Source organism: Eumetopias jubatus, unplaced genomic scaffold (assembly GCF_037043125.1).
Source record: "Eumetopias jubatus isolate StellerSeaLion01/CBP00866 unplaced genomic scaffold, mEumJub1_p1.0 scaffold_11, whole genome shotgun sequence".
NCBI classification, from domain to species: domain Eukaryota; kingdom Metazoa; phylum Chordata; class Mammalia; order Carnivora; family Otariidae; genus Eumetopias; species Eumetopias jubatus.
The window spans coordinates 29649902-29677754 of NW_028274817.1; the positions used below are offsets into that span (position 1 = coordinate 29649902).

The 27853-nt window shown below is 45.7% G+C and overlaps 1 protein-coding gene across 5 annotated transcripts in view; it reads right to left on the minus strand.

The window, feature by feature from the left end:
• Positions 1-27853, minus strand: part of DOCK11 (dedicator of cytokinesis 11) — a 185504-nt gene that overhangs the window by 81285 nt on the left and 76366 nt on the right. For all 5 annotated transcript variants that reach the window (XR_003606828.2, XM_028087762.2, XM_028087761.2 and 2 more), the window contains exons 13-23: positions 23979-24101; positions 22240-22322; positions 19221-19343; positions 18969-19045; positions 15884-16068; positions 15726-15791; positions 13712-13804; positions 11592-11715; positions 7870-7991; positions 7149-7235; positions 5046-5135 (exon numbers count right to left, since the gene is read on the minus strand). Coding sequence is in view for 4 of the 5 variants with exons in the window: in XM_028087762.2 (XP_027943563.1) it covers positions 5046-5135; positions 7149-7235; positions 7870-7991; positions 11592-11715; positions 13712-13804; positions 15726-15791; positions 15884-16068; positions 18969-19045; positions 19221-19343; positions 22240-22322; positions 23979-24101 (1173 nt within the window). In the remaining variant the exon portion in view is untranslated. The remainder of the gene's footprint in view (positions 1-5045; positions 5136-7148; positions 7236-7869; positions 7992-11591; positions 11716-13711; positions 13805-15725; positions 15792-15883; positions 16069-18968; positions 19046-19220; positions 19344-22239; positions 22323-23978; positions 24102-27853) is intronic.

Below are 27853 nucleotides of genomic sequence, written 5' to 3' on the forward strand. Positions count from 1 at the left end.
CCTCTGTGTAACTGGCTTCACACTGGCACCACCCACAAAACTGAAGCAACACTGCATTCAAACATCCCTACGGTACATTTCTTCCAAGTGCTCTAGCCATAGATATGTCAACAGCCCAAAGAAGACGTGTGTTCGTATGTCTGTAGAAATGATATGAGCAGCAAAATCTGTAAAATGTCTTTCTTCTTCCTTCCCTTCTCCCCACCTTCCCTCCTTCACTCAGGCATTCACTCAATCATTTCATCAACCAGCCAACCAAAAGGTGAAAACAAGTCTCACTGGGCACCTTGTACACCAGTTCATGGTTCATCGCGATGGGAAATGCAGAGACGGAGGAGACAAGTCTCTGGACCTAAGGAACTCACTATTTCTCTTTTGCTCTGTCTCTCCATCCTTAGCCTCACCATCCCTTTTCAGGACACGATCGTCTATATGCGAAGCATCTCAGCCGTGACCTCTTCGTTCCGGGCAGATTCTCTTCAATCAGATGCATAAGGCAAGAGATCGAGCTCAAGGAACCCATGTCTATCCTTTGAGTTTTTCCTTCCTTTTGCCCCCTTTCTTCTAGCCTTACTGCCATCACCCCTCTTAACCTATAGCCAAAATAGTCTAATCATTTCATAGTAGGTCTCTGTACAGGTCATCTTAACTCTCCACGCATCCACATCTCATTTCCAAATTCATCTCCCTCCGATTTGGTTCCAACAGACCACCTCCTGCCAAAATGCCTGTGATGCCTCCCCATGACCTAGGGCAGTGGCTCTCAACCAGGGGCCACTTTGTCCCCCACGGGACATCCCCCAATGTCTGGAGACATTGGGGGTTGTCACAACTGGGGGTGCTCCTGACACCTAGTGGACAGAGGTCAGGGATGCTGCTAAACGTCCTACCATGCGCTGGACAGCCACTTACCACAGAGAAATTGACCTGTCCAAAATGTCAACAGTGCCAAGCTTGAGAAACTTGGGCCTACGGTCCAAGATTACTTAAGACCCAACCTAGATTTCCAGCCGTAACACCCTTCATTCCTCATAAGGCCAAACAGGTGCCTTGACTGCCCTGGCAGTATATCCTATGCATTCCCACCTTTGTGTATTTGTTCGGTTTTTAGCCGCATCCTAGCCATCCTTCCAAGTCAAGTTGAAACCCCTACCCATTCGACAAAGGCGTACTGAATGACCCTCCAAGGGCCAAGCACATCAAAAACACCTGGTTCCTCCCATCAAGCCGTTCAGAGTCTATGGGGAGAAAGACCTGGGACTAAATCTACAATACAAATGGTCAACAGTACAACAGTGGTATGTACAAAATGCACGAAGGAAGAAGCAACTGAGGCCTCACGTGGGCCGAGGATGTCCAATAAGGCTTCAGAGAGGAGGCAGGCGAAAGGTGAAGTGCGATGATATCAGGTAGAAAAGAGGGATGGGCATTCAAGGCAAAACTGATCCAATATCGCTCCTCGGTAATTGACTCTCAACGCAACAGCTAGAGTGTTCTTTTTCCCCCTTGTTACCGACCAAACAAACCACCATGAACAAAAGGCTGTCAAGGGCTTCCTGTGCCGACATGTACCCCACCTCCCTCTCCAAGCTCATCTCATGCCACCTCCCCCCGCCCGCAGCTGCTCACTGCGTTCCACCTGTACCATCTTTTCTTCTTTTCCGTCCTTCTAACACCATCGCAAGGTGTTTACACCTGCTGCAATAATCCGTCCTCCTTTGCCACAGCTTTAGCCCCTACGCTCGTTTTCCTCTCATCAATTTCTTTTCGGCTTGATGCATCATCTCCTCAGACAGCCTTCCCTGACAACTCCATCTAGAACGCATTCCTGTCATGTCGGATCCCATTCATCTGTTCTATTTTCTCTGCAACATTCATCTCGATCTCAGATTACTCATTTATACCCTCTCTACCCCAACTACAGCAGGGATGTAGTCTGAATTGCTTCCCCGTCATATTCCTAGTGCCCACCGCACTATCTGGTCCGTACAAGGTGCCCAGTAAGTATGTGGCGAATGACTGTATCAACGAATAAAATAAGGAACTGAAGCATTAAGATAAAGATGGGAGGCCTCTAGTCTCAGAGGTTCCTCGGCTCCCCGGACCCTTAGCACTATAACCTGGACTGTGCATTTGCTATCTATCACAGATTGGTACTGCTCACTTATATTGTCATTCCACTTGTATGTGTCCTGTCTCTCTGACGGGTTTTAAGATCCTCATGGGCAATGACCCTAAGTTATTCTTCTCTGCAAGCCTCCCAGCATCTGGGAAAATATTACATATTACATATGCCACCAACAAGCAGGTGGCAAGTGAATTGGTGAAACAATGTCATTTATGGGGTCAACAGCACGGTTTGGTAGAAAGAACATGGGACTAGGACTCAAGAGACACACGCCACAGGCTCGGCTCAGCTCAGCTCTGCTCCTAACCAGGTGAGCGACCACAGGCAAGTCCCCTCTACTTGGGCTTCAGTCTCCTTATCCGTCAAATAAAAACTCTCAAGACTCCCTTTCAGGGCTAACGGTCCCTACAGGAACTGGGCTATTTCTGTAATCGTACAGCATTTCACTCGCTGCCACTAGAGGGCGAGCAAAGGTCACATAAATATCGGAAGTTTCCACACCCTCACTTCCACACAAAAAGGAGTACTTTTTTTTTCTCCATTTTAAGACTACCAGTATATTTGAAAATGAAGCTCTGCTCTATTCCATTCTGTTAAAACTTTTACAAAGTTTCCCCACTGGAAGAAAAGCCAAAGAACTTAACAGGCTCAGCATACACACATAAACCTGGCATTCTAGATGTTACCCAAGGAAAGGATTTGAAAGGTAGAGGACTATTAGGCTTCTTAATAATAATTAAGAATAACAGTCACCATTTATTAACTATCCCCCTGCTCTTACCCTTCCAACAGTATATGCTCAATATGGTAGGCAGAATGAGGCTTTATTATTATTTTTTAAAGATTTTACTTATTTATTTGAGAGAGAGAGAGAGAGACAGCGAGAGAGGGAACGCAAGCAGGGGGAGCGGGAGAGGGAGAAGCAGGCTCCCCAGTTTAGCAGGGAGCCCGATGCGGGGCTCCATCCCAGGACCCTGAGATCATGACCTGAGCCGAAGGCAGACGCTTAACGACTGAGCCACCCAGGCGCCCCAGAATGTGGCTTTAAAAACCCAAAGCCCATCATGTGGCTCCTCTGTTCAGCACCCTGCAAGGCTTCCCAGCTCCTTGAAGGTATAATTCAAACTCCTCATCATGGCATATGAGGCCTTCCCCGACTTTCCCCGACTAGCTCCTCAAGGGGGGTCTTTGCACCTGCTGCTCCCAGCTCACCCAGAAGTCCACCTAGCTGGCGCCCTCATTTCCCTTAGGTCTCTGGCAAGTGTCACTTTACCAGAGATCTTCTCTGACACTTTATCTAGAAGAGGGACCCCTTAGAATCTTTATTCCTCTTCGGTATGTTTGGGGTTCCTTTGTGGCACTTATCACCACCTGAATGAATATATATATTCATTTCTTTGTTTATTGTCCATCTGCCTCCACAAGAAAGTAAGCCCCTCGACAATGGGGATGTTGTCTGTTTTCATTTATATTCCAAACACTTAGAATGATGCCTGGCCCGTAGAAAAGCCTCAAGAAATCAATGTAGACTCAAGGATTGCTATACTGTATAGTAGATGCCCTATCTCACTTAAGCTTCAAAACCACCGTAACAAGGTGGCGTTGCTGGTTATCCCTATGTGACAGATGAAGAAGCAAAGGCCTGGAGTAGTTCAGGAACTTGGCCAAGGTCAATCTCAGGGCTAATAAGGGACAGGTCTGGGACACACACTGGGTGAATGATTCCAGAACCCATCCGTATTATCTCGTCTCCTACTACCTCTCTGAAAGAAATGCACGTTTTTATTTCCTGAAAATGGCATTAAGTAGTAACACGTGTCCAAAGGGAAATCCTGTAGAGATTTCACTTAAAATAAAAATTCCTGGGGCGCCTGGGTGGCTCAGTCATTAAGCGTCTGCTTTCGGCTCAGGTCACGGTCCCAGGGTCCTGGGATCGAGCCCTGCCCTGCATTGGGCTCCCTGCTCAGTGAGGAGTCTGCTTCTCCCTCTCCCACTCCCCCTGCTTGTGTTCCCTCTCTCGCTGTCTTTCTCTGTCAAATAAATAAAATCTTTAAAATAAAATAAAAATTCCTGGGACGCCTGGGTGGCTCAGTCGGTGAAGCGTCTGCCTTTGGCTCAGGTTGTGATCTCAGGGTCCTGGGATCGAGCCTCACATCGGGCTCCCTGCTCAGCAGTGAGTCTGCTTCTCCCTCTGTCTGCCGCTCCCCCTGCTTGTGCTCTGTTATCTCTCTCTCTGACAAATAAATAAAGTCTTTAAAAGAGTCTCAGAAAAAATAAATAAATAAAATAAAATAAAAATTCCTCAGGCTTGCCATGGCTAACCTACCGAAGGAACAACCAAAACGAGAGTCACTGTCAGCTAGGTCCCATGATGTGCAATTCGGTCCTACCGTGTTAGGGAATAAATGGGAGTCTTGGGTTCTCAATACATTGGACAAAATGTGGTGTTTCTTAAGACTCTCTCCCATGCAACATGCAGAAATGAGGTTTTTCTCTCTTTAGTTGACCCCTTTGATAATCTTTCACCCATAGACCCAGGAATCGTCATTTTATTCCAAGCAAAAGGGACTCCATTTCTCCTGACCCTTTTCCCCCCAGCACCTTTCCTGGGCAGTAAGCAGGAAAAGACCTGAAAACGTCAATTTATGGAACTGAAATAAACATTTTCATGAGATTTTCAGAAATACGTCGACAGACTCTAGCTACAGCATTTTCTTCCTAATGTAGCAACTCTGCGGTCTGCTCCTAAATAGGCACTTGACAGAAAAGCGCATAAAAGAAAATATTCTCTTGAGGGTACACAGCCCAAAGTATTTTAAGGGGTTAGTTTGATTCCCCCCCCCCCCCCGCATCAAAAGGTGGCAACAAGAAAGACACTAAAACCAACCCTTTTTGCAGAAAGCTGCTGTTCATTTACCTTTAAATATTTAATGAGCTCCCCCGGAACCTCTTTTGAGCCTGACTGAATCAGCTGGCAATGATGGAAGAATTTGTGCACGTGGAGATCCTGAAAAACAGATGGACACAGCCACATGAAATGTGATTCCTCACCCTCAGACGCTGGCTCTCTAGCGCCCCCCTCTGCCCACATCTTGCAAACCTACCCACCAGGGTCTCCAAGCGCCCAGACCCGGCGGCCGCGGCTACCAACATCTGTCTCCACGTCCCTTAGTCCCCTGGACCATCACACAAAGCGGCAAAACCAGGCAAAGTGAGCATGTGCCTAAGCACACCGGGCAAGCCACAGTTTTTGCGTGACTAGTCAAACCTTTGTTTAATTCCTTTTTTGACGGGTGTAGCCTCTGAAGTTGGGCTGCTTCTACGTTTTTAATGAAATGAGTAGGAGTAGAGGTCTGGACTGACAGACGAAGGAAAGGGAGCAGCAGGGAGCTACCAGACAAGTCTCGGGCATTCGATGTTCAATTTACCATGGCACTTGGCTGGCGAGTGTCCAGCTGGCCTATATAGAATCTATATATTATATGCAGGCTCTGTGGACAGCGCGTACCGTATCGGGAACGGAGATAATAAGATTTGGATTTTGACCTGCTTCTTCTAATTAGTATCTGTGTGACCCTGGGTCAGTCATCTAATCCGACCGAGTTTCAGTTTCTCCATCCATGGAACGGTGAAGTGGGCAAGGGGGCCACACCAAGGAACATGGACTGCATCTTGTCGATCGGTGATTTTCTGAATGGTTGCTTGAGCCTTCCAACAGGCATCTGACTCTAACTGCATGGCTGATAAGGCTAAGAGTAAACTATACTAGTCATCCATGATCCACTGACTTCAGATTTCTGGGTTTGACTCCGGTCTAATGGTGAGAAAAACATCAGACAAATTCCAACAGAAGGGCAGCCTACCCAATATCACTACTCATGAAGATGGACAAGGTCATCAAAAACAATGAATAGAACGTCTGAGAACTTGTCACAGCCAAGAGGAGCCTAAGAAGATGGAACAACTACATGTAATATGTTATCCTGGATAGAATCGTAGAACAGAAAAAGGTCATTAATAGGTAAAAACTAAGGAAATCTGAGTAAATACAAACCTTAAGTCATTGATTATGTATCACTACTGGTTCATTAATTATAACAAACATGTCATACTAATGAATGTAAGAGGTTAATAACAGGGAAACTAGGTGGGGCACCTCAGTGGATCAGTTCGTTGAGCGTCTGCCTTTGGCTCAGGTCACGATCTCAGGGTCCTGCGATCGAGCCCTGGGTCGGGCTCCCCGCTCAGTGGGGAGCCTGCTTCTCCCTCTGCCCTCTGTCCCTCCCCCTGCTTGGGCTCTCTCTCTCTCAAATAAATAAATAAAATCTTTTTAAAAAATAACAGGGAAACGAGGTACAGGGTATATGGGAATTCTCTGTATTGTCCTATTTTTCTGTAAATCCCAAACTGTTCCAAACACTAAAATTTATTTTTTTAAAGAGGTGATAAGGGCCTCCACAATTCTTTCAGACTTTTGTGAGGCTTGAATCCATTAATGGGAACAAAGGGATTCGGGGATTTGAAAGGGATTATAAAATCTGAGTTATTACTATTAAGAATGATGTTATTACTAATGAGAAAGCCTTTTTTTTTTTTAAAGATTTTATTTATTTTACGGAGAGAGAGAGAGCACAAGCAGGGGGATCGGCAAGTGGAGGGAGAGGGAGAAGCAGGCTTCCCGCTGAGCAAGGAGCCTGATGTGGGGCTCGATCCCAGGACCCTGTGATCATGACCTGAGCCGAAGGCAGATGCTTAACCATCTGAGCCACCCAGGCGCCCCAATGAGAAAGCCTTTGAGGCCACAATCTCTCTAAGGCCACAGGAATCAAATATAGTCTGTTCTAAACAAGAACTAGAATCAGGGGCTCCCGGCTGGCGCAGTTGGAAGAGCATGCGTCGCTTGACCTCGGGGTTGTGAGTTCAAGCCCCGTGCTGGGTGTAGAGATTACTCAAAAATAAACAAACTTAAAGAAAAAGATTCAAATATCAAAATTGACAAAATTCACATGATGCAACTTACTTGAGTATAAATCGTAGACTCTAAGTGGCTTTTAATCTTCAACAAAGGCTTTGCACCATCTACCCACTTAATATCCACATTAGATTGCTGTGAACGGAAAATAGATAGGAGTTTCTATAACATACCTATGGATAGATGAGCGACACGTGACTCCTTTACACATTTCAACTTTTTCCTTTTTTTTTTTAACCCCAGAAACAAATGTGTTTGTTTCACACATAGGGAACTATTGGAGACAATAACCTGCCTTGAGAATAAACGGATCCTAAATCATTTTCAATTTCCAGTGCCTTGGCGGCTGAACTTCCATAAATTACAATAAAAATGAATTACTAAATAAATGCATTTTTAAAGACGATGCACAAAATCCAAGCCTCAGCTCGTAAAACTGTTATTAGAATCAACAGACACGAGGGGTGCCTGGCTGGCTCAGTCAGAAGAGCATGCGGACTCTTGGTCTCAGGGTCGTGAGTTCGAGCCTCGCGTTGGGTGGAGGGATTACTTAAAAATAAAATCTTTAAAAAAAAAAAAAAGAATCAACAGACATGAGGTAACTTGGTCAAACTGCTCTCAAAAGTTTTCCAACGCTCACTTTCCATACTTAGCTTTCTTGTGGACCGGTCCTCAGACCGGACTTTGTGAAGCTATCCACTAGAAGAGCGAATTCTACTTTTTAAACATTTCATCGCGATCCCTTCAACAAACGCAGTGATTTTCCTACCCTTCTTGATTCTGCATCATTCAGATTCAAGTAGCCCGGAGGAAGATTGGCGGAAACCGGCAGCTGCTGCTCAAATGTAATGATTCTACCATCCTTCAGCAAAGGTACCCAGGCAAAGCCAACTGCCAAGACAATAATCAACCGTGAGAGATGAAACTGCAAATGCAATTAGCTACACAGATCTCGGAATGCTGGGGAACAGGGCGGGGTGGCGATGTTTCCAGGGGTCTGTAGGGGGGAGTCCACACAGTGGGCATCTGAATCCTGGGGAAGGAACAATGCATTTGGACGGCTTCCTAATCACGGCCTGGCCACTAATGAGTTCTCTACTCAACTTCCTGGACTATAAATTGGGAACGACACATAGTCTTTCTGCCTACTAGTTACTGAGAGACCAAAGAGAGATAATACAGGAGAATACTTTTAAAAAATTTTAAAGGGCATCAGTACCATTATCTTTACCCTTTGGGGGATGAATTGGGGTAGACTTATTTTTTAAAAGAGTCAGAGCTCCCTCATCCATCCTTAGTGAGAGCACAGAGTCTCGGGTCTGGGACAATCTCAGCCAGCAATCAGCATGTTGCAGATTTTCTTTCAGCACCCCGACGGTGAGGGACGATGAAAAATTAAGGCCACAAGTCAAGGTCACAGCCCATATTCATACAAGGCAGTGTTCAGCTGGGCAGGTTTTCCTGATTATAGAAGGACGAGGTGTAGTAGCAGAATGCAGACGGGCCATAGTGTTTACGACTCGAATCCACTGAGAGATTCCCCCCGCCCCCCCCCCCCCCGTCTCTCTATTTCCTAACAGTTCTGCTCAAAAGAGCCTCTTGGATTTCTATTAGAAAACTCATCATGTTCTAGCTAAAAAAGCCTGAGCCATCGGTATTCCTCAGGTTAAGCAGTGTCATTATTTCCATTATAGAGCTTACTCTGGGCTTCGAGTGTTTATAACTCAGCTGTAAAAAAGCTTGCTTGGGACCAAGGTTTGGCACGAGTGAGGGTGTTGGCTGGAGAGCCCTTTTTGAAAGCCACTGCCTTCTGATTCTTTAAAATTCTTTGCGTGAGTGTGTATGTTTATACTGTGAACACAGAAGTCAACACAAATCTGGTTAGAATGTTTTCATTCACGTGTTTAATTTGGCAAATGCTTTAATTCTTCAAAGAAGACAAATATGTTGCTTTCTCTAAGGAGACTAAATGGCTTTCTCAGACTCCGAAACACGCCTGAAGGGCATCTTTACTAGCACAACTTCAGAAATGGTTTACCCAGAGCTCTTCTCTTGTAAAGAGCAGAGGAAAGTAATGTGAGCACGGGAACCATTCGATAGGACTCTGTCAGAGTAGTTAATTGAAAAAGCAGACCCATGACCAAAGGTCTCCAGTCCAGAAAAATAGGAAAATCTATTTCTTGTTCTTGGTTGAAATTTTTCCCCACAGACATTTTTATTGAGATAAAATTCAGACACCATACAGTTCGTCTATTTAAAAGCACACCCTTCAACAGTTTTTAGCATATTCACAAAGCTGGGCATCCACTGCTACGATCTAATTCCAGAACTCTTCCATCACGCCACAAGAGAACCTCCACACCCCTTAGAAGTCACTCCCTATTTCTCCTTTCCCCCAGTCCCTGGCAACCGCTAGTCTACTTTGTCTCTATGGAACCGCTCAGGCAACATTTTTGCACTATGAATTAATCAGAGCATGGCCAAGGGTGTCTCTCAGTCAAAACTCACACAGAGCACTTGGAAGCTGGGAAGGTACAGTGTCAAGCACACGCCATCTGGCTCAGGGACGTGAAGCCACTTAAGGATGGACAGTTCAAAGTGATGAGTGGCCCACGGCATAACCATCGTGTGCTCCACCGAGCCCTTTGCCCACTTCAGTCTAGGATTTAAATAAGGAAAGAGTAATGTGTCCTTTAGGACGTGCACGGTCTTGAGTTCCTATTGTTCTGCCAGATCTCTTCTCAACCCTCGCGGTCCCTTGCCCTAAACAAACTGCATTTCCTGTGGAGACAGAGAACAGGACCACACGGTCCACGAGGGCAGCTTTCTACTGCTTCAGTCTGGCTGCCTGGCGGTCTTCACTCAGATGTCTCACCGGCACCCCAAACTCAACATCAGTCCAAAACCTCTGATTCCCCGCCACCCTGTGATTTTGCTACTTGCAAGTTCCCTCTTTCCAGTGTTGAAGCTTCAGTGCTAACTCTGAATTCTCTCTCTAGTCGCCAACCATTTGTCAGACCCGATATATTCTTCTGCACTCCCTTTCTCTCCATCCCCCGGCTACTGCCGTAGGGTGGCCCCCTTTCCCCCTGGACCTCTGAAGTAACCCCTAACTGGTGTTTCTGCCTTCTTTCTCACTCCAACGCCCTCCGCCATCACATCGCTGCCCGCGGAAGAGCTCTCACCGGCATTTACAGCCCTTCAATAGCTCCATGCTGCTGACAGAATACAGTCAAATCCACAGCCTGGCATTCGAGGCTTTCCATGATCTGGTGCCTCCTTTTCAACCTGACGCCCTGTTGACTCCCCTCCCAACACCTGGTGCTCTGGTCCTACCGAACTTACGCGTGGTTCCCTGTCCATACCCCTCAACGCTCGGCCTCTGGACAAGCTCTTCCGTTATCCTGGAATCTACCTTCCTGCCATCACTGCATTGTCAAACTCTACCCCGCCTCACCCCAAACCCCATCTCCTCCTGGAAGCCTTCCCAGATTCCCAGCCACTTGTCCCTCCAACCAGTCGAAGTAATAACTCACTCTTCCCGGAGATTACACAGCACCATTTTCTCAGTAGCTAGTACTTTCTACCTTGTCTTATCATTGTCTTATAGATCTCATTTTCCCTGCCAGACCATAGGCTCACTGACGATGAGATCTATGTTTGAGTCTCCACTGTGTTCTCCTTAGTACTTATCGTAATGTCTCGCACATAATAAATATGCAGACCTATTTGGTGAATGAATGAATGAATGAATGAATGAATGAATGAATTTCAGACTGATCCAGGCTAGCTTGGATCTGAATCCCAGGGCCTCCTGACATTTATCTAGTGGCGGTGACACACGCGATGTTTATAGGGCCTCTGTGTTCTCCTAAAGGATGCTTCCCACTGGTTTATCTAAAGCTTTGCTGGATGGGACCAGGACTGGCCCTTCACCACTAGCGATTACTCAAATTCATTAAGTCTGTTCTGTTCTCACTAGAACCAGGTGGGTCCCCAGTCTCCCTCAGGCGCAAATATACCCCTGGGCTCTGGGCTTACTTCCCACTTCCTTAGCAAGACAAACTGGAAAGTTCTGGTTGCTGGGCCATTCTACTTAAAAGAAATGATGGTCGGGGCGCCTGGGTGGCTCAGTCATTAAGAGTCTGCCTTCGGCTCAGGTCTTGATCCCAGGGTCCTAGGATCGGGCCCCACATCAGGCTCCCTGCCCGGCGGGAAGCCTGCTTCTCCCTCTCCCACTCCCCCGCTTGTGTTCCCTCTTTCGCTGTGTTTCTCTCTGTCAAATAAATAAATAAAATCTTAAAAAAAAAAGAAAAAGAAATGATGGTCAAATGAACCTATAATTCATCTTTCACCAGTGAACTTTTTTACTCGGAAATGTACTTTTTGGTGAGGGGAAGAAGTGGTTTGCAGCTTGAGGAAAAGAGGTTACATTCTAGACAATTCCACCTCAAATAGCTGTAGAAAGAGACTTTGAAAGAGTACACCTACCTGGAATTTCAACTGTGTCTTGCTTTTTGGTTGTTCCCTTTGTATTAATTTCACAACTCACGTGATAAAAAGTAAAAAGCAAATGATGTTTTTGATGCAGGTGAATGGGAAGCTCGATTTTAATCTGAAATGACAGCAATATCACACATCGCATTTTGTTTTGTTTTCATTGTCAAGCTGGACAGTCAGACCTTTAGTTCAATTTCATCATACTTTTCCAATGATGTATTTTTTTCTCAACGACAAGCCAAGTCCTACAGTAATAGGTATCATTTAAATGTACTCTAAGGGCTTTTCCAGTCAGTTTCAATTTGACAACAATAGTCTCCTGGGTAGTGAGGGCTGATTTATGACGTGCTGGAGTGTCCAGGGGATTCTCCTGGATGCAACTTTGCAGTAGGATTTTCTAAAACACTGGATCAAAACCACAGCCTCACAGTCCAGAGATACCACGTAACTCAATCTGAGTCAGTGAATGCAATCGATCTAAAATGTGTACTGAATTTGAAAGGCTTCTTTTTTCTACACTATTGCCTTCCTTTGCGTGGAAAAAAAAAAAATTAAGCCTTGCAAATAAACGTGCAAAAAGTCACTATGGTATTATGGTATCTACCAATTACAGTTCATATAAATATCTTTTGAAGAAAAACACAAGATTACTCTTGAATAAAGAAATAAAAATCGTCACCCTTGGCACATGAATTTAATCCTAGAAATTAACACTTTAATAAAAGCATCTCAAGTGATTTTCCAATCAGGACCCAACCAAATGTCTTCATTGCCTCCCAGAAGTATATAAGAGACATATCACAGATTTAATTGATTTGATGAGTGTGCATACACCTGCACAAAAATACATGCAATCTCTCTCAATCTCTCGCTCTGTCTTGGTCAATAGAGACCGAACGACTGAAAAGCCTGTTTCTTTCAGGCGCCCTAAGAAATAATGTGGATTACTTGCTACACGATCGAGTTTTCTGGAGTGACTGGTGTCGATGAGAGAGGGGGACATATTAAAACAGCTTGGTGCTGGACATCTGGCCTCATCATCATTCACACAAGGCAGGGTTTTGGTGTTAGAACTAATTTCTGTTGTAGGTATATTTCACCACGGAACACGCCTATTCATAGCAGCCAGACCATCTGGGTATCTAATGCTCTGCTGCACATAAATATGGGCACACTCTCTCCCTGGGGGGCAAAACCGCAAGGCACCGCTATGCTCCTCCCCATCCCCCCCAACACCAAGAGCATTGGATGGAGAAAGGGAGGCGGCCCAAAGCTGGGGTGCAAAGCCTCCTGACAACAGCAGGTGGACCTGGGGAAAAATCGTGACAGCAGGGGGGATGGTGTCAGACAAAGAACCCTGAGAAGCAGAAAGAGCAAAGCTTGCGGCCTGGGATGCATAGCCAGGTTCCTGGAGACACGGAGGAATCAAAAAACAGTATGCAGATTTGGCTAAGCCAGGGACACGCCGACTGGAGGAGGCTGGGACAGAGACACCAAGAGAGACACTGGCAAGCACAGAGAGACGCAGAGAAGGGGAAGGAAAGAGAGGCAGAGGCAGAGCCGGAGAGGTAGACTGGGGTGGAGGGGAGCATGGAGCTTGAGAGACACTCCCCTTCGTCTACATTGCACTGACGCATTAGAGCACCCAGTGGGGTTCTGGTGGCCCCCACGTGCTGCTGTGTCTCTCAAAGCATTTCACTTACAGAGCGGCTGCGCCCCTGGCCCCATGCAAAACCGCAGGAAGAAAGATCTAGAAGGGCCTTCAGAAGATCTCTTCTGAATTTCTTCTTTGAAGGCTGAGGAAATGGAGACTCGGGAAAGGGGAAGTGGCCTGCTCAAGGTCACAGAGCCAGTTGTCAAGGCGAGGCTAGAATCCTAGCTCTCGTCTCATGTTTGTTCCCTCCATGGTTACCTCTCGCCGGAGCCCCTTCCCTTTGTGGGCACATTCCACCGTCATCAAAGGGCAGCGAGCCCTTTGCCTTGGTGAGACGCTTTCTATTTTCACGGGACAAAATGTTCAGGGATTGCAAGGGCAGAGAAAATGATGGAGATGAAGAGAAAAAGAAGAGCCACCGCCGTGTTTTACGAACATCGGAAAAATGCGTTCTCACCTCATCATAGAACTCTGGATTTTGGTTGTGATGCGAGACAACAGCATAAGCATTTGTGGTAAAAACAGACCCGGCGGGTTTTCCATAAATACACTGCAAAAGAAGGAAACGGAGTCACCCATCTCAGTGAAGGCCTTTAAATATAACGCAATGGAACCACACACAGTTGGAGGCATCTGTGAGCCCAAGGCCATGGCCAAGCGCACCAGGCTCTCACTGTGAGCTTGTAAATTCCGAATCATTTACAGTCACTCCAGCTACACCCCAGACATCTCGGAACTTGGCTGCATGGATGCTTCTGAATTTCCAGTCATAAAAAAAAAAAAAAAAAAAAAAAAATGCACTTCCCAATTAGTTGACAGCAAGAAGTCAAACATGGCTAATCATTTGGAAAGGGAACATTCTGAAACCAGATCTGGAAAGCTTACTTCTCTCGTGCTACTTGCCTTTCTTGAGAAGCTCCCCGCCAGGCAGTTAGCAACATTTGCTGGATGCTCCTTGGGCGGTGGGCAAGGTGAGGAGCTAAAACACGCGCACACCAGCAGACACATTCCCAGCCTAAAGGGATTAAAAACTGAACGTCCACTAAGCTACAGACAAGCTTACTGTTCGCTTACTTTATGAGCCCTGTTTTAAAATTCACTGGCTTTCTGTGAGACCCATAAAATAAATGCGAGGCTTTCTATGGTTCCATGAAAAGATCCGATTGCATTTCTGGTGTGAGTTTTGCACTTCCGCAGGCCCAATAAGCTCAAGGATAAATATGGAGTCAGCATGCCAAGGTACTAATTGCCTCACCCTGTTACTTCAGAGCCAGCCTCTAGGCCAGCTAAGAAATGAAATTCAGAACTCCATGTGAATGCATCGCCAATTCTCCTTAAATATGGACATTGCATGGGGGAAAAGGAAGAGTCTTTCTCATCTCCAGTGAGGGGGGAATCAGAGAAAATACACCTAATTTGAGCCAGCTAATTCTTAGGTTTCTCGGGGGTGGGGGGGGGAGAACACCAAAAAAACCCAAAAACAACGAAACACCTCTTTTCAAAGGTAGGGGTTATTAAACATCCAACGACTTAGTCAGGGGCTTCCAGGCTTTTTCCCCAGGAGGTTTGAATGGAGGACTGGCTGTCCATCTGTCTGATTTAGGCTCAAGCTAGAGAAGTAGGGGGCCAGATAAACAAACTGTGACAGCTAGATGCTCTCAGAACTTCTCTTTCGGGCCTCTGTTTAACGCTCTCAAGAGTGAAAAGATAAAGGCGCTGTGACGTGAGAGGTATTTAAGGATTGCTCTATCGGAGAATACTGAGATTCTGCTTTGCCTCCACCATGAATCCAAGTTTGGAGGCACCATTTGGCCACTGCCAGGGGAGAAGTCCTATCTCAGATCAAAGCAGTCATGCTGTGCTTCTGTTAGCTCAAAGCCTGTTCAGGTTTCAAGGAGAAAGGAGTTTATAGTCCCCTGATGATACCATTAGAAACTATCAGGTCAGGTCATAGGAGAAAATGACCTTGTGATGGCACATCAGAGCAACGCAAAATCAAAGAGGAGCAAAAGCAAAACGCTGGTATATGAAGCTGACCCATTTTTAAAGCTACACACCCTCCTACCTCATTTGGTTATTTCTTAAATACTTAATCCTCACAGTTAACGTGTAAGAGTAGAAAAGGCAGTATTACCTTCATCACTTGAGTACATTTTCTTTGTGGAGTTTAGAGAAATTAAACTTAGCCTGTGAAACTACCAAGTACCAAAATCTTTATTTCTCTTTAAGATTTTATTTATTTATTTATTTGAGAGAGCGAGCACGTGCGCACAATTGGGGGGGAGGGGCAGAGGGAGAGGGAGAAGCGGGTTCCTCGCTGAGCAGGGAGCCCGATGCGGGGCTCGATCCCAGGACTCTGGGATCATGACCTGAGCCAAAGGCAGACACCCAACCCACTGAGCCACCCAGGCGCCCCCCAAAATATTTATCTTTACATTAAAAGTGTATGCTTATCAAGATCATAAACAAACCTTTAGAGCGCTAGCATCGCTTTCATCTGAATCCCGGAATTCCACACAGACCGCAATGTTCCTTGCCTAAAAATGATTAATCACTCAAAATGAGTCCTAAAACCAGAAAATTATAAATAGCATTTTATACCCAAAAATGTATAGTTTACACCACTTACCTTGGCGAATGTTTTCTGGCTATCGTATTTTAATTGCAAGGGATATACATACAGATGGTTTTTGTAAATAGTAAATGGATAACAGTATTTTGTCATTTCTGGAACAAACTCTTCGACCTCCACAGTAATATTTTGACAATTCTTTTCGAAAGGCTTCAGGGGCACATATGAAGAAGTAATACAATCTATACCAGAAGAAAGAAAACAGGCAAAGATAACAGAATCTAGCAATCACGAACACATTCCTGCCTTATAAAAATATACCCGGACCGCGTTCTCAAAGAGTGATTTAACAAACAATTCTTAGTGATTGACAAAAAAGTCATACAACCACTTTAAGCACCCAGAAGGACAAAATGGCGTAGCCTGGTACTGATTTTAGTAGAACCATCCAAACCAGACACGACTGCTAGTTTGTTCTCAATGTAGAGTGATTTGCCAAATATAACACATCATAATTTTGACAAATTTAAACTCTGCAAAGAAATACATGACATTTTTCCTCCTGTGGCTGCAATTTAGCTTTCACTGCAAATTTTTATTGGTATCAGGGAACTAAGAGTAAATGTATGCCTCCAATTAGCTCATGGATAGTCACTCTGAAAAAAGTTAACTTGGTGCAGGTGCAATTTTCACCTAAGAAACACGGGAGGCCTTTGGAAATGACAGATCTTAGGATGTGTTACAAATAATAAATTCAGTATTCCTGAAGGTGAAAAACACAAACGTTCGGAGAAGTGTGGTGGCCAGGGTTACCGAAGCAGCCATGGGACTAGAGGTGATTCATACACCAAAGGAGCTCTAACATTGCTTGTCCTTGCTGCACTGTGGTACTGATGGAGCAGGAAGACCCAGGAAGAGTTACACCTGAGCACACAGTGTTTTCTCTTAGGTTCGGTTTTCTCCAATTATTTTTTTTTTAAGATTTTATTTATTTATTTGACAGAGAGAGACACAGCGAGAGAGGGACCACAAGCAGGGGGAGTGGGAGAGGGAGAAGCAGGCTTCCTCCTGAGCAGGGAGCCCAATGCGGGGCTCGATCCCAGGACCCTGGGATCATGACCTGAGCCGAAGGCAGACACTTAACGACTGAGCCACCCAGGTGCCCTGGTTTTCTCCAATTATTATAGTGATACTTACAATAGAATATCTGGAGATGGAGAGTAAAGGCACACAGAAACAAGTGATCGCTCCACTATCCAGAGATAACTACTGTTAGTATTTTGGCATTTTTCTTCTTAATCTCCTTTTGATGACTGTTTTATATAATACTCAAATCCTGCTCTCTATATATACAGAACTTGATCCTGGGTTGGGATTTTTTTTTTTTTTGGCATTTGATCTAATGTTTTATTCTGTGAACTCTTTATAAACATCATTTTTCACGGCTGCATAAAGTTTCCTGGTGTACCATCATGCCTTAACCACACCGATGGCATTAGATTCTTAGGTTGTTTCCAATCTCCCTCCAAAATAAACAACACAGAAAAGAGCACCTTTATGCACAAACTCCTGTCTACATTCCAAATTATTTCTTTAGGAAAAAATAATCGATGTACTCTTGGGTGTTTTGGAGTGTAAGTTGGATGCCACTCCCCTGCTTATGGTCCTTTAGTGACCTCTTATTGCACATGGAATAAAATCCAACCCTTTAAAGAGTTACCATGGTCTGTACAATTTCCTGCAGACCCTCTCCTGCTTCATTCCCATCTTCATTATTCCCATCACACACCACACTCCCTTCCTTTCTGCTCCTATGAACCAAGCTTGCTCCCGCCTCATGGTCGTTCCGTATGCAACGCCCTCAGTCTGGAATGTACCGTCTCCAACCACCATGTGCTGGCTCCTTCTCGCTCTTCAGTTCCTGAGCTGGAGCAAGGCCTCCCTTGGTCACCCTTTTTAAAGCAGCCCACCCCAATCGCCAACTCGAATCGCTCATTTGTCTTCTCATTTACTGTGTGTCACTCCTTCTAGACTTGAATCTCCATAATTGCAAAGTTTATTCAGTGAGTGAACAGATAGAGAGAAGCTCAGAATCAAAATGCCTTAGTTATGAACATCTATGAACATCAATTACCACATCGTGTTCCTACTCCTAGCCAGCAGTAGACGGTTTCGCTTTAAACATGTTTGTAAATGCGACAGAGAAGCAAAAGCATCTTGCTACTTTAATTTGCATTAGTGGGATTATTATGAAGATTCGAACATTTTTCAAGTTTTTATTAGCCACTCCATTTTATTTCCTGCAAAGTGTCTTTTCTGTCTTCTGTCCATTCTTCTTCTGAGATTTTGAGATTCTTGTCTTTAGAGAGGAAAAGAAACTCTCCTTTTTGGATCCCCTGATGGGATTTCTCCAAGGCAAAAAGCCGCAGAAACTGACTAGGGAACACCCAAAACAGGATATTATATGTGAAACAGCATCTGATAAAATCAACTTAATACCCTTCCTGATTTGTAACTATTCACCACGTGTACTGGATTGAATAGTGTCCCCCCCAAATTCACAGCCACCAGAACCTCAGAATGTGACTGTATTTGGAAATAGGGTCTTTGCAGGGGCATCTGGCTGGCTCAGTTGGAAACAGGGTCTTTGCAGATATAAATGGTTAAGATGAGGTCATACTCGTTTAGGGTGGGCCCTAAATCCAATGACTGGGGAGTCTTCCTTAGAGCACTGAAAGGGAACACAGCCCTGCTGATGCCTTGACCTTGACTTCTAGCTTCCAGAGCCGTGAGAGAATGAATCTGTCATCCTAAGCCACCCAGTTGGTAGGAGTTTCTTACACAGCCCTAGGAACTTAATACACCATGTAAACCTCAAGAAATGTATTGAAAAGGGCGCCTGGGTGGCTCAGTCGGTTAAGCGACTGCCTTGGGCTCAGGTCATGATCCTGGGGTCCCTGGATCAAGTCCCGCATCGGGCTCCCTGCTCGGCAGGGAGTCTGCTTCTCCCTCTGACCCTCCCCCCTCTCATGTGCTCTCTCTCTCAAATAAATAAAATCTTAAAAAAAAATGTATCGAAAGATGAAAATTTGAGATTCAAACATAGCCCTTTAAGGTTTATTTGTAACAAGTGAATTCTTACTTGATAAATCCACAGGAACACATTCTACTGTGATGTTGAGCTGCCCAGGAATAATCTGCAATTTGGTCTTCTCTGGCCTAGGTGTAAAATAAGAAATATTTTATACTTAAAATTTATGATTACTGAATGCACTGGCTTCCAAATCCAAAAATGCTCCAAAGCATTCAGTTTCTCCCATGTATGACTCACATTCATCATTTCAAGAAATGATAATTCATCTATTTGATTGATTTACTACAGTAACACACTTACTTCTTGTATTCTGAGAGCAACTTGAGAATGTCTTCATTTGAAAGCTTGCTACTGTCTTGTTTATACAAAGGAGAAAATCTCCCATCCAGATCCAGAGAACCTTGAGTATCTTTGAAAATGGGTCTAAAACGGCAACAGAATTTTTTTTAATTCTGAAGTATTGACAAATTATGACAAACTTAGTATTGGTGTGTGTATAATGTGGTACAACCAGTTTGGAAAACTCGTTTGGTAATTTCTCATGAAATTCAGCACACACTCACCCTCTGATCCTGCGTTTAATGCCACATGGCATTAAATGTTCATAGCTGACTTATTTGTTATATCCCCAAAAGGAAACAGCCCACATATTCCTCAACAAGTGAATGGATACACAGTCATGTATTCATACAATGGAATACTACTCAGAGTGAAGGGCTGATACATACAACAATATGGATGAATCTCGAAACCAGACTGAGCACAAGAAACCAAATGCAAGAGTACATACTAGAATAGAAAAAAGTCATCTGTAGTGATAACCATCAGATTGGTGGCTGACTGATGGGCGTGGGATGGCTGACTGGACAGGGGCATGAGGAAACTTTCTGAAGTGACAGAAACGGTCCAGATCTTGGTTGGCGTGGTAGTCACATGACTGGAAACATTTGTGAAAATTCACCAAGCCGGATATATAAAACGCACGCATTTGAATCAAAGGTAAAGTATTATCTCAAAGTTGATGACCATTAAGTTAGATCTTTAGGGTCGATTTATACGAAATTTACAAGAGATATGTAGAGTTTCCAAATATGAATGTGGATGATTCCCTACCTCCCCCCATTCCCCTTCTTCCATTTTTAAGCAGCTACTTACTGTGAAAATGGGAAGTAATGTCCAAGCTCCCAACACTGGAAGCAGCTCTAGCCAAAAACATAATTCCCCCCGGCAGAGCCTCTGAAGACGTGGTTCTAGGCATGAACCACTGTTCCTACTTCTAAGCATACCTCCTTTATTTTCAGTAAACAGGGGTTTAGCGTACATCTTTAAAATATCCCAGGCAAGCCTTTAGAGTGAGTTCTTGCTGCTTCTGACAGCCAAAACAATGGAAGAAGGAAAAAGGAGCCCAATTCCTCATCAGCACGGGGGATCAGAGCTTCCACCTTTGAAGGATTTTAAGTCAATTTTTCTGCTGACCAAACAGCATCAAACAGCTCCTCCGACAGCCTGGGCAGTGGGCCGCGTGCCACAGTGGTCTAGTGTGGGCGGAGGTCACGTGCTGTGGGTTCAGATCCCCGCTCCACCATATGTTATGTGAAGTTGGGCAAAGATTTTTTTTTTAAAGATTTTATTTATTTATTTGACAGAGAGAGAAAGCACAAGCAGGGGGAGTGGGAGAGGGAGAAGCGGGCTCCCCGCTGAGCAGGGAGCCCGATGCAGGGCTCAATCCCAGGACCCTGGGATCGTGACCTGAGCCGAAGGCAGATGCTTAATGACTGAGCCACCCAGGCGCCCCAAGGATTTTTTTTTTTTTTTTTACTAGTTCCATGCCTGAATTTCCTCATCTCCAAGGTAGGAATAACAGTACTCACCTCTCAAGAAGGTACACGTTAAAGCACTTAGACCACCGCCTTGTGGGTTAGCAGATAACTCTAAATTATCCCAACAGCAGGAACTGACTGAGATCTCAGGCCGGAGCACCACTAAGGATGTGTCTATTCACGAACCATACTTCACCTCCTCTAATGCCTAAATAGACAAACCTCCGCGACTCGCTGCCATTCACCTAACCCTGTTTTTTTTTTTTTTAACCAGCCCGCAAAACAAGGACAAGCGTGCCTTTTCATCTACCAACACACAATACATTTTGAAAGCTTCCCCCAAATGAAATGATTATAAATAGTGACAGAAGAGTTAATTAACTTAGAATCTCCTATCCTTATGCTACTCCCCAACACCCACTGAACATAATTGAATTATTCAGAACATGGTGCCCTTTCCCGAGGAGTTCCAATGAGCTGTACAGGCTGTAGCACAAACAAGCCAGTGAACCTGGACTTCAAAGGCAGGGGATAAGCAAGAAAGACATTTTAAGTGATCACTGTATGTAGACATGCAAGAATTGGGGAAAAACAAAAAAAGAAAAGAAAAGAACGTAACGTACCAGAAGAGATGAGCTAGAGATAACATCCTGCCGTATACACTACTCGTGACGGGTTTCCCGCATTTGTCATCAGAAAGCAAGTCTATTAATTAATTACCCGCTTGCACTTAACAATTGCATTCTTCTGCCTTCTCATTTTTAGTACGTTTTCCAGAAATATTCTAGGATAGCTTTTCAAAGCATAAACCTAGCCAACTCTGAAATAGTGGGCACACTGTACATAATTCACTACAATTTTGGGTTTTCTGGGGGCAAAAAAAAAATTCCATTACTTTAGCAAATAAGCTCTGCTTTAAAGTGCAATAAAATGAACTGGTGTCAGTCAGATCAGGAACCAAGGCCAAAGCAAATTTCCCTGAAGCACCACAGATGAAGAAATGAAAGGTTCCTTGAGGCACGGCAAATTTCAAGAGAACGGATTCTCCATGGAAACCCAAACCCCAAGGTGCCGGTATTAGGAGGGGTGTGTGGGAGGTGATTAGGTCGGGGGGGGTGGAGCCCTCGTGAATGGGATTAGTGCCCTTAGAAGAGGCCAGAGAGGGGGCTCACTTCCTTTCCACTATGTGAAGATAAAGGAAAAGCCAGCTAGCTGTCTGCAGCCTGAAAGAGGCTCCTCAACAGAACCTGGCCATGCGGGCACCCTAGATCGCAAGACTCCCAGCCCCCAGCACTGTGAGAGAGAAGTGTTTGCTGTTGGAGCTACCTGGTCCATAGCACTTTGTTATAGCAGCCCGAGCGGACTCAGCCACATCTCAAGTGTCCCAGGATAGACCTGGCGTGTCAGAGCCCACCTGCTAAATGCTGCCGACAAGGACAACAGCTATGAACTTTACAGATGAGAGTGAACAGAAAGGTCAGGATTATATTTGTACAAACCTGGCAGCCCAAGCAAAGGGCATTCTGTATTGTCCAAGGCGGCTACACACTTGCTTTGCTGTCCTGTGCACCTTCTGGGCCGTCTGGGGGCAGAAATAAGGAGACACGCTCGTATGTGTTCAAATGACCAGAGACTCACCATACACAATCACTTCCCCCACTTACCAACGTAAAACATCAAAGTCCGGCAAAAGAGATAAAGAAAGAGCTCCCAATAAAAACACGACACTCGTCAGCTACCCACTTTCCAAGACTAGAGTTTTCTTTTTTCTTTAATTTCTTTTTCTTTTTTCTTTTTTGACAGAGAGAGAGCACAAGCAGGGGAACAGCAGAGGGAGAGGGTGAAGGTGAAGCAGGCCCCTCCGCCCCCCCCCCCCCCCCCCCCCCGCCGCTGAGCAGGGAGCCCAGGACCCTGGGATCATGACATGAGCTGAAGGCGCACATCTAACCGACTGAGCCACTAAGACGCCCCAAGAGTCTTTTTAAGCGTTTTGTGTTTTCTCATTAACAGAGCCTTCATCAAGATATCGGAAGATGGACGAAAAGAGGTGTAGGGCACGTTTTGTACCAAAGACGTCTACTGGGAAAATTTTGAGCAGTTTTAATGTGTATTTCCTTTCACACATGAGCAGGCAGACACTCATTATTCTTGGGAGAAGTTTGTTCTGAATACAGTTGACCTTTTTACTCCCAAGATAAAAGCCAAGTGACCAAGAGTCAATGCAATTAGTTTAGTTGGGCAAGGAACTGCTGTTTGCACAGGCGCTAGGAGCTGACGGAAGATTAACAGCCCAGAGAGGCTAAACCGGCTGTGAAATGCTGGCTGGATGCTTGTCCCTGGGGATGCAGAATGCTAGAGGCTCTTATCTACATCACTGAGACTTTTCTCTCCCACGCAAATTAGTCACATGTCTCCTCTGCCTCTTCCGCTCAATAAACACTATTTGGACACACAACTAAATGCCACCTACGACAGATTGACTCTTCGTAAATACTCAGTAGCCGGACTGCTGCTCATGAACTGTGCCACGCACACTTTCGCTCTCAGGGCCTCCGTTTTCTCATTTATAAAACGAGAGGAAAGGACCAGGTCACTAATTTGCAGAAGTCTGGATTTCACGATCCAGAAATTTAGACGGTTATAGGGGTCACGGACTTTTCATGGTGCCAGCCAAAGACGTCCTCCAGTCAAAACAGGTGCTACCATTTCATCTGCCGACATTTCGTGAAAGACATACAGGCATAATGTTCAAAAGGTAGGAAGAACAAAAATCCCAGCATAGAGGCCAGCCCCTCAAATGGAATACATTTAGCTGCGTGAATCACTCATTCTCTTGTCTTTCTTTTGCTCATCCCAGACAGGAGGAAATATGAGTGTAGATTGGCATTTGGGAACCGCGGGGCTGAACCTCCCCAGCTCTGACATTCTAGGGCTGGATGTAAGAGCTGGTAATAAAGAGTAGCTATTGCCAAGGATACGGTGTCAATGAACAGATGTCGCCTAACAGCCTTTAGCTCTTATTTTGATAAGCAAGCAGAAATCAGACTGTCGTGTAAACAGAACATAAATGAAAAGGGGGGAAAAGTCATGTTCAAACTGAAACATGCATACTCACCTAGCACCCCATATTTAGAGAATAAGGCTCTTTGGAGGGGTCATTAACAGTACAATTTAAAATACCAGTAAAAGGCGAATTTTACATTAAGCCAAAATATTCACAAATGAGCTCTATCGATACCTTTGCTGGGTCTGAATTTTTGATGTAGGGTTCCGCACAGTGCGCAATGTTTCCCTGGAGCACCTTTTCAATTCTTGCAACCAGAAAAATTTCAGGATGTGGATTCGTCGCTGAGAAAATTCCCTGGGGGGGGGGGGGGAAATGACTTCCATTAGACATTTTTATGTGACTTCGTACATAACAGTTGTGTAGCTGATGATTCCCTAGTAGGGTGTTTAGCGTCGAATGCTGACATCTAACACAGGGTCATGTCTAGGACCCTGAACATAGGTTTCTATGTTTCCTTTCATACGGTTCCTAAAGCTCCCGATGCTTCTTTCAAAACAGATTTTCTATTTTGTCACCAACCTCACATCTCTTCGTCCCTGAGTAAAAACTGTCGCCATTACTGCTTGGCCTCTTGTGTTTGGTTGCATCCGCAAGGTGCCTTTTTAGGCCTAATTAATACAATGCGTATTGTTCGGCTTCATGGGCATGTGCTAAAATAGTGTGCGTTTCTCAAGTGGAACCAGATGTGCATTTTCAAATGTAGCTGCATGTAACTCCAGAACAATTCTCTCGCAATTAATACTAATTGCAGCTAAGAGAAAGAAAACACTTCACTACAGTTCAAGAGCACCCGGGCTTCCAAGGTGGGGACAGAGGATCCAAAATTTGATTTTTTCCTGCACGTGCTCTGGTTAAGGCTTACGAATGCAGATGCAACCGAAGTTGCATACGTTTTCCTTGAGTGCATGTGAAACCACCGTGCCATCCACTGTCTAGCTCCTCCCAAATAGACTATCTTCCAAAGAGCCGGTTAGCTGGTTCAGTCTGTTGTTTAAAGGAACACCACACCAATGAATTCGAATGGAAAAACCCATCATTGGGATTCTACCAAGTTTTATTTTTCTACTTGGTGTATTACCAACTGTGTTAAGATTGTGCATTCCAGTTTTCAAAACATTTCAGACACATTATCTCATCTGCTCCAGAGCGAATACTCCACGGCGTACAGGAAAGACAAGAAAACTCTGTGTGGGAGCCCAAGTAATTCCCCACCAAGAATCCAATGGCTTGTAAGGATCCCTTGGAATGGCTGATTCACCTTTGAATTCCCAAGCAGCAAGCAGGGAAGGAAGTGGTTAAAAACTGCTCGGGGAGTTAAAATGTCCTGGGTTGAAATTCTGGCTCCACCATTTATGGGTTGAGGCAAGTCCCATCCTGTGTCTACACCTCAGGTTTCTCATCTAAGAAATGGGGATGATCATAGTAATAGCTATTCCAAAGAATTCCCGTATGGATTCCATGTACTGCACGCTAGGAACACCCAGTCATTACTTGAGCGTCCCAAAACACTTGCGAGGCCCCAGAACCTGATTTCTGGTACTCCCAGGATCATGCTGCTCAGGTGGGGAGATGCGCCTGGCAGCCAGCCCCTGCTGACCATGCAGAAGGTATGCTAAGCAGTGCACTTGAAGGATGCTCTCACACCTCCTGATTGTCACCTAACTGTCCTAGATGGGTTTTGTGCATTATCTTCCTTGGTCTTCAGGAAAAAAAAACCCTCGAACACAGGCACTACGATATACCCATTTTACAGAGGAAGAAACCGAGGGCTTACAGAAGGTTATGCGGTGAACGGATAAGGGAGCTTGCAGCCAGGGCTCCCAGACTACACATACAGCCTATGCCATGCTGCCTCTTGGCCCTGAGGCCCACGCATCAAACATCTCACACGAAGAGGCCGGATGAGAACAGCAATACTGATTTTTGCTACCGCTAACGTTCATGGAGTGCCTACTGTTCTTTCCCAGCACTTGGAGCATTTCCCCACACTGATGCCAGCAAGGAGTATTATAATTTTGAGAACTCTGACGATGGCTAAGAGCAAGTGCTTTCGCTTGAGTATCTGTGATCACCATTACTGCCGCTCGACTGTTGGTGGCATCATGCTGAGCAAACATGGCGGCCTAGTGCTGTAGCGAGTGCTTTCTGGGGACAGCGCACCTTGTCAGAGCCTTACGGCCGCCCCGGCATGCAGGTACTATCATTTCCTCCCGTTTACATACGAGGATGCTGAGGCATAGAAGCGTTCATTTTTTGAAACAACCAGATATTCCAGTGTAAGGGGGACACTGTCAGGCAAGGGGGACGCTGTCGGGGTTGTTCTGCCTTTTGTCCCAATCAGCTTCTAGCACTCTCCCTGTCCCCAGAACACAGAAGGGTAGCCAGAGAGCGCCCGGGAATCCCCATGTGGACCGGGAGTCTGGCCCTTGTAGACAAGGCCTCTGGCCCAGCCATCCTTTTCCACCTAGGAGGCATGGATGTGGCTGCCCCCAACCTCAGGGTAACTCTTACCCACTTGACTGCCCCCCTCCCTCTAAAGAAGGGGTTGAGGCCCCCTCATCCCAGTCCCCAGCACTTACAGAGCCCACAGCATGGCAGGGCTTTGGGGGGAGACCCTGTACCCTTTCACCAGGCCAACAACTGTTGTCCCCCAGGGGGAGCCCCCGGAGCCACAAGGAGGCAGACCTCCAAGAGTCAGTATCTCCCCCACAAGCCCAACCCAAAGTCAATCAGGTCTGACCTTGGGAGACATGGGGGCCAAGCTCTGTCAGGGCATCCGGGAAGAAAGTGCCAGGCAGCTGAGAATAAAGTGACTGGTCATGGTCACTGCTTGAGGTCAGGGAGACAAAACTACTTGATGGACCCAAGTCTCTCCTTTCCTGTGGTCACCCCATTGTCCCTCAGGAGGCCACTGAAGAGAAAGGCTCCAATGAACAGATGGGGAGGGCCTAGACTGGCCCCCAGACACCCACCGTCCACCAAACCCTGGGAGCTGCTTCTTCCTATAGATAATACTGCCGTTCGAGCAGCCTTGCTGGAAGGGCTGGGGCCACCGGACAGCCCTTTCTGGGAACTCTGGGGAACTGGGCAGTCTCCCTCTCTCCCGGGTAACACAGAACCAGTAAACACAGGGGTAAACACCTGGCCTTTGAAACCTGCTAGGCCTAGTTTCAGGTCCTGTTCCTCATCTTCTAAGTTCTGTGACCCCGGGCAAGCTACTGGACGGGCCCTGTGCCTCAATTTCCTCATCTGTAAAATGGGTATGGTAATAATACCCACCTACTTTGCTGGGGTGTTGTGAAAATAAGGGACTTGGTAAAGAAGCAAGAGAAATACAGTGGCACTTAAGAAGTGCTAAACTTGGGGTGCCTGGGGGGCTCAGTCAGTGAAGCGTCCGCCTTCGGCTCAGGTCATGATCTCTGGGTCTTGGGATCGAGTCCCGTGTCAGGCTCCCTGCTCAGCGGGGAGTCTGCTTCTCCCTCTGCCCATCCTCCCGTTCACGTGCTCTCCCTCTCTGCTCTCTCATAATAAAATCTAAATAAAATCTTAAAAAAAAAAAAAAAACAAGGAAGTGCTAAACTTGTCACTGCTGAAAGATGGACAAGCTGGGATTCGGGTTCAGATCTGCCTACCTTTGGTCTCTCTCTGACATAGCACTGCTTCCTCAACCTAAACGGGAAGAAGTTGAGAAAAACACTTCTCCAAAATAAAATGTTCAACTAGTTGAAGTAAATGACCACTTCCCGGTCTCATCAGTTGGTCCGAAAAGGTTGCAGGACGATAAAGCCATCTGAGGCCACTGCCCATTGGGTCACCTTCCCACCTCTCCTCCGTGCTTCTCAGGCTTCTTCTCCCAACTCCCCCATCTTCTGTGCAGCCCCCTAAGTTAACTCCCACCCCCCGAACCCCCTTGCCTTGCAAACACCTCTGCTACCATTGCATGACAGGGTGCGGTACGTAATTACATTCTGCCAGCCATTGTTGACAGGGGTCTTTCCAACAGACCCAGGTTCCAATCCTGCCTTCACTGCTGTGGGCTGTGTAAT